Source organism: Rhinichthys klamathensis, unplaced genomic scaffold (assembly GCF_029890125.1).
Source record: "Rhinichthys klamathensis goyatoka isolate OS25496 unplaced genomic scaffold, OSU_Roscu_1.1 h1tg000327l_1, whole genome shotgun sequence".
Lineage (NCBI taxonomy): Eukaryota > Metazoa > Chordata > Actinopteri > Cypriniformes > Leuciscidae > Rhinichthys > Rhinichthys klamathensis.
In genome coordinates this window covers 52,830-66,838 of record NW_026606842.1, presented here as the reverse complement: position 1 = coordinate 66,838, position 14,009 = coordinate 52,830, and the positions used below count along the sequence as shown (strand labels likewise).

Sequence of the window (14,009 nt, the reverse complement as noted above, 5' to 3'; positions counted from 1 at the left end):
GACCACCGGACCGCCTTTCACATAATACAGGATACAGAAAGCTTTGGATTTATGTTGTAATGTGTCTCCTTCCCGTTTGTGTTCCTAGTCAAATCGGACAATGTTGTCGGGCCAGTGACTCATGAATTTATTCCTGATGAACCGGAATTCGTCTCCATCAAATGGCAGGAACCGAGAGCACCCAACGGCATGATCATACTATATGAAGTCAAGTTCCTGAGGATGTCGGATAGCTATGTAGGTGTTTAATTCATTCTAAAGAAAGTCAATATTTCTACGTTTCAAAATATACATATACAAATAAATATATAATATATACATATAAATATATAATACTTCAGAATAACTTATATTTACACAGCAAAAAAAATCAAACATTCCAGACAAGCAACTTTTTTACTCAGGCAATTGAATGACCGATTTACTTGACTTCACATGACAAGGCTTAATGTTGAGCCCTGTGTGTGTGTGTGTGTGTGTGTGTATATATATATATATATATATATATATATATATATATATATACACATACATATATATATATATATATATATATATATATATATATATATATATATATATATATATATTAGGGCTGTCAAACGATTAATCACGATTAATCGCATCCAAAATAAAAGTTTGTGTTTACATAATATATGTGTGTGTACTAGGGGTGTGCCGGTTTCAGAATTGGTGATGACGGTTATGACGCGAGTCAAATGTGACGGTTCGTAACATAACCGTCGTCGTGGTTTTGATACATTTCCATTAAATGTATCTCACAGTAAACAAATCCTTAACAAACAAAACAAACAAACAAACGTTGCAATGAACGTGCTTTGTTTTAAATAAATCACACACAGTAAACAAAACCTTAACGAAAAAACTTTGGAATGAACTTTGCAATTTGGACGCGCAAACTGCGTTCCGGTGCGGTGAGACGTGCATGTTCGGGCAGATTCGGCTTGAAGTCGGTCATCCTCGGACGCGGCGCCGCGCGCGCTGTTACAAAAAAAGCCGTGCACACAGCCAAGCCAAATGGGGTCTTGCCGGTGTTGCGCACCGAACGCGTCATTTTTGCCGCGCTCACCTTCGCGATCGTGCGGACGCGTCGAGTTTAAACAAGGCTTTAATCCGTGTCAGCGCGCGCTCTGATCGGTAAAGTACAGACAGACCTCTCCCGAATCATCTCCAGCAGTAGCAGCCTCCGTTTCCCTCTTAAGCTGATATTAGTATTTAAACATACTCTATTATAAAAAATGTTTGTAAAAAATATTTTAATAGCACGGTTTTGGCGGTTATAGAGTTCTAATGACGGTGTTCAACTATAACCGTCGGTCTCACGGTTATATAATAACCGTCACACCCCTAGTGTGTACTGTGTATAATTATTTTGTATATAAATGCACACATGTATATATTTAAGAAAAATATGTTATTTATATATAAAATGTTTATATTTACCGGTATATAAAATATACATTATATATAGGCTACATTCAGTCTATATACAGTATATACATGCAAATATTTCTTAAATACACATGCATGTGTGGGTATTTATGTATTAAAAATAATTATACACAGTACACACACATATATTATGTAAACACAAACTTTTATTTTGGATGCGATTAATCGCGATTAATTGTTTGACAGCCCTAATATATATATATATATACACATACATGCATGCATACATACGGTATATATATTAAAGGTGCTCTAAGCGATGTCACGCGTTTTTTAGGCCAAAACATTTTTTGTCACATACAGCAAACATCTCCTCACTATCCGCTAGCTGCCTGTCCCCTGAACACACTGTAAAAAAAACGCGGTCTCTGCAGACAGCCCAGGCTCCACAAACGGCAACAAAAACAAACTGCGGCGACCCGCTCCCCGAAACATAACAAACTGTTCCAGCCAATCACCGACAAGAAGGGTTTGAGGGGTTAGTGCACGGATGAGGAGGAGGGAGGGTCTATCTAGCCTCCGTTTTGTTTGACAATAGTTCGAACGTCAACAAGAAGTGACGTCACCCAGGATCGCTTAGAGAACCTTTAAATACATTTTTTTATATAATTACATGTTTTATATATATATCAAATTTGAAATACATTTATTATTAATATACAATTTTATGCCTCCTTGTCCCTTAGGAGGATCAAATCTGTGTGTCCAGAATCACTTATGAGAAAAATCATGGCTGTCGATTAAGAGTAGGGCATCCTGGGAATTACAGTGTGAGAGTCCGCGCCACCTCGCTGGCCGGCAACGGTTCCTGGACAGAGCCTGTTTACTTCTCTGTTCAAGACAGTAAGCTTTATTGTGTTCATATTTTTTTACTGTTAATTTGTCCACTATGGTCTCTAATATACATGTTTTGCAGGGGAAATGAACATGAAAATCATCATTGGCCCAGTTATCTGCTTCATTGTACTGCTGTTTCTGGCCAGTACAGTCTTTATTGTCCTTAAGAAGAAGTATGCATAAGACACTATTAAATTAAGCCCTTATTTGTCATATAGACAGTGCTCTCATGTAATAATTTTTTTTTCTCCCAGACAAACTGAAGGACCGACTGGCCCATTAATTGCTTCCTCAAACCCAGAATATTTAAGTGCAAATGATGGTAAGATAGAATTTTAGATTTAACCCAATTAATAAAATCGATAATTAAAAGATTGTCAACAAATGTTATTGATAAATGTGTGCTTATACTGTATATTATGTTTATATCTTATCCACTTTTTTTAATTAATAATTTTAAAAAGACTACTAAACAAGTATGACTTTTATAAATAAAATCTTTGACCAAATCACTGGAATGAAACATATACATTATTTTTATAGCCTTTAATTTTATATTTCACGCAGAGCAAAATAAAGTTTGGAATTTTTATCCAATCAATCAAAGAAATAATCAAGTGTCTAATTGGTTACCAGAAGAGTTGTTAGATGCAGCAATATAATAAAAAAAATTGTGTACATTTATTTTTGTTTTAATTTATAGCTTTCTTTTTTGGTAAGCAAAACAAAATATAACACAGGAATTAAAATTTTGCTTCAATTAATAGAAGAAATAAATTAACAATAGTTGGGGTTATCAGATCAAATGTGTCCACCTCTGCTTTGTGATAGTAATACTGAGTTTGTGTGTTCGCAGTGTACATCCCAGACGAATGGGAGGTGCCTCGGGAGAAGATCAACGTTTTTAAAGAGCTCGGTCAGGGATCGTTCGGAATGGTGTACGAAGGCATCGCTAAAGACATCGTGAAGGGCGAGCCGGAGACGCGAGTGGCCGTAAAAACCGTCAACGAGTCTGCTAGTCTGCGCGAGAGGATCGAGTTCCTCAACGAGGCTTCAGTTATGAAAGCATTTAGCTGCCATCACGTGGTGAGTGTGGATGTCCTTGAGAACTGAAATAATCCAGGCGAAAACGACCTTGTCTAAATGTTTGACGTGTTCGCCTAGGTCCGCTTGCTCGGTGTGGTATCTAAGGGGCAACCATCGTTGGTCGTCATGGAATTGATGACGCACGGAGATTTGAAAAGCTACCTGCGTAGCCTGAGACCTGATTCTGAAGTAAGACTTCCTGTTTCTGTTGTAGAACGACCCCTTATCCCCAATTGTCATATCCCGGACGAGCCCCCAATTTTGTTAACCCTCACTGAGGGCATTATAACAGTAAAGTTAATTAAATGCTGCCATTTTGATGCTAAATAACCCAGTTTCCCTTCAGCTTCAATGGCTATATGAGTCCACGAGACATCACAAACAATTATTAACAGTATCCTTTGGCCGTGACAATTGATTTAATGGTTTTTTTTTTTTGTTACAGAATAACCCAGGCCGTCCACCACCAACCCTGAAGGAGATCATCCAAATGGCAGCGGAGATAGCAGACGGTATGGCATACCTCAACGCTAAAAAGTTCGTCCACAGAGACCTTGCTGCCAGAAACTGCATGGTGGCTGAAGATTACACTGTGAAAATTGGAGGTAAGCAGACCAGAATTGAGCATATTCAGGGTCAAACATGGGGTTCGAAGGGCAAAAGATCTTGATTTTGGTTTTTATTGCAGATTTCGGAATGACGCGGGATATCTATGAGACTGATTATTATCGCAAGGGCGGGAAAGGCTTGCTGCCCGTCAGATGGATGGCGCCAGAATCTCTAAAAGATGGCGTTTTCACCGCTCACTCTGACTGCTGGTGGGTATTTCTTTGGGTTTGGGGGATTTTTTTGCTAGCCAGTTCTAGAAGAACATTTAGATCACCTGCAAGCAACTGGTCAAGAAATTCCTTGCCGATCCTGTTGGGTTGTCCATTTCTGTTCCTGGAGTGCCACTATCCTCCAGAGTTTAGCGCCGATCCTAATTTAACATACCTAAACCGTCGAATTAATGTCTTTGAGATTACTAGGTGTTGGAGCCAGGATTGAGCTAAAGTCTGCTGGACACTGTCCCTCCAGGAGTAGGATTGGACACTCCTGGGTTAGGGGACAGAGGTTCCACCTAAATGAAAGGAAATGTGATCAGTCCCAGCTTATTGAGCTTATTGAGCAGTACTGTAATTAAAAGTCTGTCCACTTTCAGGTCTTTTGGAGTGGTATTATGGGAGATCAGCACGCTTGCCGAGCAGCCTTACCAGGGACTGTCCAACGAGCAAGTGCTCAAGTTTGTCATGGATGGAGGATACCTGGACAGACCGGAGAACTGCCTGGAGAGAATGTAAGTACTGACGTGGAGGTAAACTTTGCTGAAAAGACCATCTTAGACCATCATGATATTTTGCTGGTTTACCCTAAGAAATCTGTTTACATTCCCAGTATCCAAAACTAGTGAATACTTTTTTTACTGAAACAGAAATGTAAGTGTTTTAATTTAGTAGAAAACTAAAAGTTTCAAATTGAGTAATTGAACTTATGCTGTTCAGGATTTTTTTGCACACCCATCAAGGAGACACGAGGCTTGGAGATGGAGATTTAAGTAGTAAGATTGTCTTCTCTCTCTCTAACTCTTCTCCCAGACACAGCCTCATGCAGATGTGTTGGCAGTACAACCCGAAGATGCGGCCCACCTTCCACGAGATCATCGAGATGATCAAGGAGGACCTGCATCCCACTTACCATGAGGTCTCCTTCTTCTACAGCGAGGAGAACAAATTGCCTGAGAGCGAGGATTTTGATATGGACTTCGAGAACATGGAGAGCATACCACTGGACCCCTCATCCTATTCCCAACGCGAGGAGAGCCTCAGTAGAGACAACGGCCCCTCGGTGGGCCTACGGGGCAATTACGAGGAGCACGTGCCCTATACGCATATGAACGGTGGAAAGAAAAACGGCAGAATTCTGTCTTTACCCAGATCTAGTCCGTCCTAACATTTGCCTCGGCTTTTCCTCTCTCGATTTTTTTTTTTTTTTTTTTTTTTTAAATAAAAGTTTTTAAATGTGTTATTTTTGCAGAGGCCCTTAAAGATACACAGATCTCAGGTCTTTTTTGTTGTTGTCGTCGTTTCTGTCTCACGCTACACTAGTATGGTTACAACGAAAATGGACGTTTTATCATCCGGCACACCATACGCTTTCTGACACTTTTACACTTTTGCCAAGTTTCCAAGACAGTTTGGTTGGGCAAACTGTGAACATGACTAAATCAACCAGAAAAGCTGCTTCAGCTACATCACCTCAAAGTCCACTTCCTTTTCCCTGGATGCTTATTTCCTGTCTGTCTGTCTTTTGTTTTGTTTTGTTTTTTTAAGTGGAAATCTTTTGAGATAGTGGCCTTTTATTATGTGGCCTATAAAAAAAGAGAAGTGTCTATCAATGCTTGTGTTAATTTCTTTAGAACAATGACTTTACAGTGTGGAACTATGGGATGGCTTATATTCTTTTAGAACAAACTTTTGTTTTCTAGAGGAATGAATTTTTATTTTGTCCTGGAGAATTCCTGAATTCACATAGATGATTTTCACATGGTTTTCTGGTGAATGAGGTTTAATTTATTTGCTTTTATTATTTTATTTTCCTCTGAGCTTTTTACTCCTGTGTCCTTTTTACCGGCTGAAGGATATTTAACAGTTATGAATTGGACAAAAGAGTTACTCAGACTGACCAATAGCTGCTGCTCTGATATAAAGTGGGTATTTTATTTTATATATATATATATATATGTATGTGTATATATATATATATATATATATATATATATATATATTGGTATCAGTATTTTAAATATACTATCCACAACATCTGAACTTTTGTACATAATTCTAATGTCTTTTTCTAATGTCTTCATCAGCTTTGCTTGTACAATATTTTTTTGGGAAAATATTTTTTTTGTGAGCTGTTTTTTTATTTTATTTTAATGTCTAACCAAAAACAATCGCATTAATTAACGTGCAGGTCGACTCACAGTGATATTCCAGTGTACAGAGGGGAGCATTTTTGGTTTTGCTTAAAATATCAAAATAATCAAAAATTTTAATTTTGGGATCATTAACAATAATTATAGAATTAATAATAGTACTAATTATTATTATTATTTAATTAAAAATACACTCATTTAATTGCTCAACTGAAGAGAATAAACGTTCGTATTTCCTGTTATAAATCGACTTGTAGGATATCCCTCAGTTTAATTTTGGGCTTTCGAGTGCTTTCGGGAGTGTTTTGGAGCGTCGTCTTCAGTGGGATATGAAAGGTTGTTTTTGGCTCGATTTGCTGTTTACCTGATTTTTCAGGGTAAATGATGACAAAAAAAGATAGACAAACTTGACTCCAGAGGGATACTGGGTAGATTTTTGACAGTGGAAATATACTAATTCGACATGGCAATATTTGAATCGGATTAATAAAGCATTCCTGTAAGTTGTCAGGCTCCGGTACCTGTTAAAGTATCCAAAAGTGAGTGTAGTTCTCGCACGGCGTCACATAACAACGGCGTTTACTCTGTAGTTCTGAGAAAGGGAAGTCTTAGAAGACCAATGGGAAAGTAAGCTTCCTTCTCTCTGTCAGAATGATGCCGCTTTTTTCCCAATGAACTCCTTAAAGAAGAAAAAAGCAGTTAACCTTTATGGCAGACAGCTTTCGTATGCAGACGCTCAATTCCTCAACTTTGTGCCTTCTCCCATCGCCAGAGGCAAGAAAGATGGCATTTTTACTGGATCTTACTTGTCGTCATCAAAAATGTGCACATTTCATGTGCGTGTATATTTGTGTATGTATATTTATTTGTGGGTGTTTCAGAGTGAAACGGCAGAACGAGGCTAAAATTCACACGTAAGCTTTTGAAAAGAAATTTGCCATTCCCTCACCATAATGCTCACGTTTTTTACAGTAGCCTGATAGAAAAAATGTTCCCTTTCTCGACCTTATTGGCTTTATTTTAGATGTACATAGCAGAATTAAAGACATCAAACTTGCTTGTAGCTCTTCGTACGCTATTACAAAAGAAAGTCAAAGTTTTGTTTTGTTTTTGTTTTTAATTACAAGACTACCATATCTTTTAAAAGGCAAATGTTGATATTTTTATTTATTTAATGATTCTCATAATAATTTAAATCCCTGCTAGCTTTTATTACAATACTCTTAAGGCTGGTAAAACTAGTCTTTTGTGTGTTTATTTTTTTTTGTTTAAAGAGAGATATACAGCTGGTGAGGTCGAGAACGCAGTGGGTTTACTAGCGCTAAAGTCTTTCTGTTGGTTGTTTGGACACAGTCTACCTCAGTATGTTGTTAGAAAATTTATTAGAGCCACATGCATCTCTCTTTAGTTGTTTGAATTTCTTTAACAGGCTTGTTTCGGGGCAGCGAACACCACGTCCACAATCCCTAATTCGGCCACTAGGGGTTCTCTCTCGCAATTACGAACATAAAATGATTTCCCTTTGGCGATATTTTGATTTTGAAGAAAGCTTTGAACCCAAAGAGTCACTTTAAAGGGTTGTGTCTTTCTTTCAAGTCGTTTTGAATTACACAGAACCAGTTTAGTTGCGCAACAATGAGATAAAATGATCATTTAAAAAGTTTAACCCTGGAGTATTATAAAGGTACAACATAAAATACTGTAGGCCTAATTGTGTGGGGAAAACTAGTACGGTACACCGTTTGGCTCTGTAACGCTAGGGGTTTTATATCGACTATTACATAAAGCACTTATTTGAATAATAAACATTTTCTTTAAGCCACTTGTCTTTAGCTACGCCACGAACACTTTAGTCTGCAATTTTTATTTCTGCGATTTAAGCTGAATTTAACCTTTCAAGTCACTTCCTAAGAGTGGATGACTACTGAATCACAGTTTGTTGCGCAAAAATGCCCTTTTTTATTATTGGCTACGTAGTTACAGTGGGTGTTTAACCGTTTGTGGAAATAGCTTCTTTGCTCGCTGCGATATCTTACCGAACAAACTTTCTGATGCCCCCAAGTTCGTATATAAAAAAAATCGTTCACTGTTTATTTGCTCCAAATGTGATTGTCTTTTTTTTTATCATTGTGTTTTTCTACTGTGAAAAAAAAATTCTATCAATGCCATAGTTTATAGTAAACACGGACTTCACCTCTGCCTCTCCTTACACGTGCGTTCATAAATATTCTTGCGGACAATCCTATGTGCCATAGAAACTCTTTTTTTTTTTTTTTCTCAGGGAGATGTGAGCGTTGGGTTTCGTTTATCGGAGGAGCGTCAATTATCCACTGCTAGCTTAATCGTACGAGAAAAACTAAGTAAGGATGGACAACTGCAAAAACGATGCCTTTTGTGCATCTCTAAAGCATTTAGCATATTTCGTTGCCTCTCCATTGTGTATCGGGGAATAAATTGAGCGCCCCCTGGTGGATCCGTAGTGCCTTGCACAAACCTAAGTATCCTCCAAGCCAAACCTGGCCAGCAAACTCCCTGGACCGGATTGTTTTTCACCCAACATCCTCAAAATACTGGAGCCTATTGTACAGATTTCTAGACATAGGTACACAGGTTAGCACATCTTTGGCTCAATGCTTGGCTCGGTTTTACTGTATTGGTATATGTGAATGATATTCTTTTCTTTTTATTTTGCATTAAGCTGAACTCGTCTCTTCTTGGAAATGCTACGGCTTGTTTTGTGCGCTTGACAAACTGCCCGACGTCGTACGATAGATCCACCAAACAACACCTTTGGCAGCTCCCAGTGTAAATCTAAATTAAGAGACTATAATTTTGATAAATGACCTTACATTTTCACATCAACCCAAATGCGGTTTTCTACAGCAAGCTAGAAGAGCAAAACAGGTCGAGCGCAAGGCATTGTATGTATTTTATTGTTTTTAAAAGGAAAAAGTATTACACGTAGAGATATTAATTTCTATTTTTTTAGTCAAAATAGGGAGGGCAAATTCAATAACTTTTTGGACTGACTGTAAACTTTTGCTATTCATGTACATTACGGAATTAACATTATCAATGTATATAGCTTTCTTTTCAATGAAAGTGTGATGTCTTTTGTTCATGGCATTACACTGTGATTCAGAGATATAAACGACATCGATTTTACTCTCCAAACTGATCGGATGACAATCCCGTTCAGGGTTTGGCCTACAATGTTCTTCTTTGTACGACGTTGCATTGTTGTTTAATTCTTTTATTTCATGTACAACTACTTGTTTGCCATCCAAGAAATGATTGCATATCCTTTGTCAGCATTTTGTATTTGTAAATTGTTACCCTTTTCTTTGTAGCTACGGAAAATTCCTCTACATGGCGATTCATAAAGGTGACCGTTTGAATAAACAATTGTTTTTCAATGTGAAAAACTGGAAAAGACCACTGCAGACTTTATTATAAGCTACAATCGTGCACAAATAAACGTATGATTGATATCTGAAACGATTGACAACTTACACATACAGATTACAGTGAGCAAATCCAGATTTAAAAAAAAAACATGTTGGCCCCAGTTACATCAGCAAGTCAAGTTTTGTTAATATTGAATGTGTTAAATGTTTATTTCTTATGTAAATCTGACATCTTTTGGGGCTTAAATATGACAGGCGGACATTTTTCAAATGGTCTGGCCTGTTTAAACATTAAATGATCATAAAATGATGTGTATTTTGTTTCAACTGTTGTCCTGTAAAATTATCTCTTTGGTTGAAAGTTTCATCATTTTGTTTGTTTCGTTTATCCCTGCTGTTCCTCGTTTCCTTTTGTTTGTTTTCTGTGTGTTTTATTTTTCCTCTGTGCACATAGACGATCCCCACAGCTGTTTTGATTTCTCAGTCCCGTCATTCATCTGTATTGTAGTTTCACCTGTAAATGTTATTTAATCATCAACACACACTTTCCCCTCAAAACTTTCCCTTCGCTGGTTGAAATTGTGCCATTTACGTTGCGGTACACAAGCGTATGGAAAACCACCGTCACTTATTTAAACAAAACAATGAATTCGTCTGACCAGGATCAAACTGTGCCATGATTAACTAGTACGGATCGACAGTTTTAGTTTTTTGAGGAGAGCCAAGCAGTGACGTGTACAGTAAATGTTGGAATGAAATGAAAATGAATCTTGCTGTGTGTAAATTATTCAACAATTAACTGTTTATATGAAATTTATGAATTAAAAATTATTGGGAAAAATGGCTCTCAGTTGTGTCTGTTCCCAAGATAATGGACAGTGTTATTTTTACAGTACATGTTTAATTCACTTTCATTAAATGGAAAAGAACAACCAAGATCAAAATTTCTCCTTTTATGTCCCACAGAAGACAGAAAATCATACAGGTTTGGAACGACATGAGGGTGAGTAAATTATTTTAACTCTTTAGTGCTACTTGCGTGGCCGTCAAAAATTAGTTTTGTTTTTTTGTTGTTTGTTTTTTACTTAATGAAATGAATATACTATATTTTGGTTCGATAATGTTTTTTTATTTAAAGCTGCAGTCCTTAGTTTTTCCTCCTTGTCGCCATCTCTGTTCGAAATCTGCAATTGCAGTTATTCGCGGAATTATCAACTTTACGTGGGTTGTGCCTCGGCACGGCACAGCGCGGATGAATCCAATGTTTGAGGAGAGTGTGTGGCTGTCAGTCACCGTGCCGGTGTGGAGACTGTCATTCAGAATCACAGATTCTACTTTTTGGAAGTATGACCAACATAAGAATTTTCATCCTAAATTGTCATCTAAACAAGTAACATCCACTTTGGTTCTGACCAACTAAGAAAAAAAATGCATTGCAGTAAATCACACTGATTAAATATAACGATCGCTTATCATATCACGTAAAACCGTGCAAATTATACTTTGTTGTCAAATTATTAATGTTCAACATCAGCATTGCGTGACTACATTTAATGCCCTTCCGATATTTATCCTTGTTTTTGCATGGGTCCGGTCGCAGTCTCTTTTTTTCTGTAGCCACTCCGAAGTCTTTTGCATTTTATGTTAATAACTTTGAGCATAGACATGAGAATGAAATTTCCAACTATTGTAAATCTTAAATGCTTTGGAGCACAGACATAAGTTTTGTCTCTGACACTTGAAAGAACGCTTTTAGTAAGATTTTTGGGTAACTGTTCCTTTTACAGTACAGTACTTACGTGTACTTAGTGTACTTACCTAGAAAGTACTGGCTAATATAAGGTAAGTACATGGGTTTAGGGGTAGGTTCAGGGTTAGTACCTAGTTATTACCCAGTAATTGTAATTACTATAATAAGTACATAGTATGTACATGGGTAACAGGACTGTAAAAGGAAGCGTTACCGATTTTTGTTTATGCGCAAGTACCAAATGCTTCCATAGATGAAATTCGCTTCCCATTCGTTTTCCAATGCGGTCATTTTTGACTATGAACAGTACAAGTGTGACTCTTTTTTTCAGGAGCATTTAACCTTTTCGAATCATGTCCATAATTTGTGCGTGTGTGTATTTATATAGGAAGTCCCAAAACCTTTACCAAGTTTCGTACCATTCTGATGAAGTAAAAATAAAAAAATATATTTTTTTTTTTAATCAAACAGCGCCAGAGGGTTAAGTTTAATTTCTTCTTTTTAAGTTTTGGTTGAGCTGTTGCTCTAAACATGTACATTTATGCATCTTCAATTAGAAAGGTTTTGTTATTTTCTTGTACCACAGATTGAAAAATGTTATTAGATTATTTAAGTTTTGTCAATTTTAGGCACATAATACTTTTTAGATGTTCAGACAAAATGGCAAAAAAAAAAAATTAACAACTTTTACAGAAAGTATGATGAAGTATTGGATGGTACTTTGATATGGGATGTTTCTGGAACTTCTGGAACATTTTATGTCACGTGGGTTTAGTTTCAGTTAAAGCAACACTGTAACTTTTCAACCTTCATAATATATTTCCAAGACTCTTGTGATGGTACATCGACTTACAATAGGTTAAATGACACGTCTGCCATAGCCTGACGTGGTCTGTATCGCTTTTACTCGCACTATGTAACTTCGGGTTTCGGGTAGTAACCCGAGCACAAAAAGAACTACAAAACTCGACTGCTTTACGCCATACGTCACTTCCCCCACCACTTCCTCAAATTGTCTATGGCCATTGCAGACATCTAAAGTCTAGCATTCTCTGATGCCCGCGCAAATTAGTTCAAATCTGCCGGAATCTAGAGCACGCATGCGAGACAGAACATACTGCGCGCATAACATACATAGCGCGAGCACGGCAGAGAGCGAGAGACCTTGCGAGTGTGCCTCACGAAAGCTAGTCAACCCGCCACCCCCCGTCAACATTCCATATATACCTCCCTGAAATGGCTTCTTGCAGGTTGGGATGTCTGCTATTGTGATTCCAAAGCCGGTGCTGGATAAACAGCGAGCGTGCGCGTGCGACAGTAGGCTGCGGTAGGCTAAATTATTTCCGACAGCGGTAATGGACAATTCCGCTTCCAACCTGTAGGGCGATCCGCTTTAAAACGGATGTCAGCGTTTCACATTAAAAAACTTTTGGAAGTTTTCTTTTATGAATAGATTGTATTATCCTTCTCCAAGACTTTCTATCTTAAACAATGATAATCCATTGTAACAAATATTATGCAAATCACAATGTCTTTTTGACATCAAAAATATGCCTCAAATCTCCGAAATATTGGCATAATTTTCTAGCATAACCAACCATTTTCCCCAGTAAAGTTTTTTGGTGGCCACTGAAGACAGCATTTGAGATTAAATATGATATGTGTGAAGAAAAAATTGTGGACAATATTTGGATTGTCATTTCTAACCAAACTTTAATTTTGTTTAATTACACAGAAAAGTGTGTATTTGAAACACAAGTATTATTATTTTGCATACATAAAGCCTATAAAATTACCATTAGAAAGTCAAAGGAGCAGAGTGGCATTATTTTAGTATATTTCAATTATTCAACTCATACTACGGTTATCACACCTCAAGACATTGTTTAGATGTTGTATTTCAAGACATTCTCAGGTTTTTGTTCTTAAAATGCTCTTGTGTGTGGGACTAATTTCTTACGCATCTCATCCCAAACCTCCATTGCTTATTCCACAACTTCATTTTAGAGTAGTAACGGAGACTTAACTAATGCAGTTATTAGAGAGAGAGAGAGATTAAGCGTGTATGAATTACTGAGTCTGTGCATCTCAACAGTGTTCGGCAGTAGTGTCTCTACTAATAGCGAAACTGCAAGTTTATCTGCTTCAAGAACAGTGCTGTTATTACCTCGCTAGTGAGAAATGTCATGTAGCTTTTAAGTTGCTAAACTATTTCACTGATAAAATTGTCAGAGCAACACGTTTCTGTGCAAGTGTGTGTACGTACTGTATGTGTGTTTGTGTGTGTGTATATTTGAGTGGGAGAGAGAGCAGGAGAAAGAGAGAGCTTTCCGTAAAAAATAAAACGTAATTTTTTTGGTTAAAAACATGGAAATAATTTGTTGTTTTTATACTACTTTTTACTATATTTATTTACTTGGTCAGTGTCATTGTGGGTTTTGGTTCTTTTGCTGTTGTAGGCTGTAAGGACCTTTGAAATAAC

The 14,009-nt window shown here is 37.2% G+C and overlaps 1 protein-coding gene across 1 annotated transcript in view; it reads left to right on the top strand.

The window, feature by feature from the left end:
- Window positions 1–5,824, top strand: part of insrb (insulin receptor b) — a 75,009-nt gene extending 69,185 nt beyond the window's left edge. Inside the window, exons 12-21 of the mRNA XM_056271883.1 lie at window positions 89–237; window positions 2,160–2,316; window positions 2,390–2,483; window positions 2,565–2,632; window positions 3,167–3,396; window positions 3,475–3,585; window positions 3,842–4,001; window positions 4,085–4,214; window positions 4,598–4,732; window positions 5,031–5,824. Coding sequence (XP_056127858.1) covers window positions 89–237; window positions 2,160–2,316; window positions 2,390–2,483; window positions 2,565–2,632; window positions 3,167–3,396; window positions 3,475–3,585; window positions 3,842–4,001; window positions 4,085–4,214; window positions 4,598–4,732; window positions 5,031–5,385 — 1,589 coding nt within the window. The 3' untranslated portion in view covers window positions 5,386–5,824. The remainder of the gene's footprint in view (window positions 1–88; window positions 238–2,159; window positions 2,317–2,389; window positions 2,484–2,564; window positions 2,633–3,166; window positions 3,397–3,474; window positions 3,586–3,841; window positions 4,002–4,084; window positions 4,215–4,597; window positions 4,733–5,030) is intronic.
- The last annotated feature ends 8,185 nt before the right edge of the window (window positions 5,825–14,009 follow it).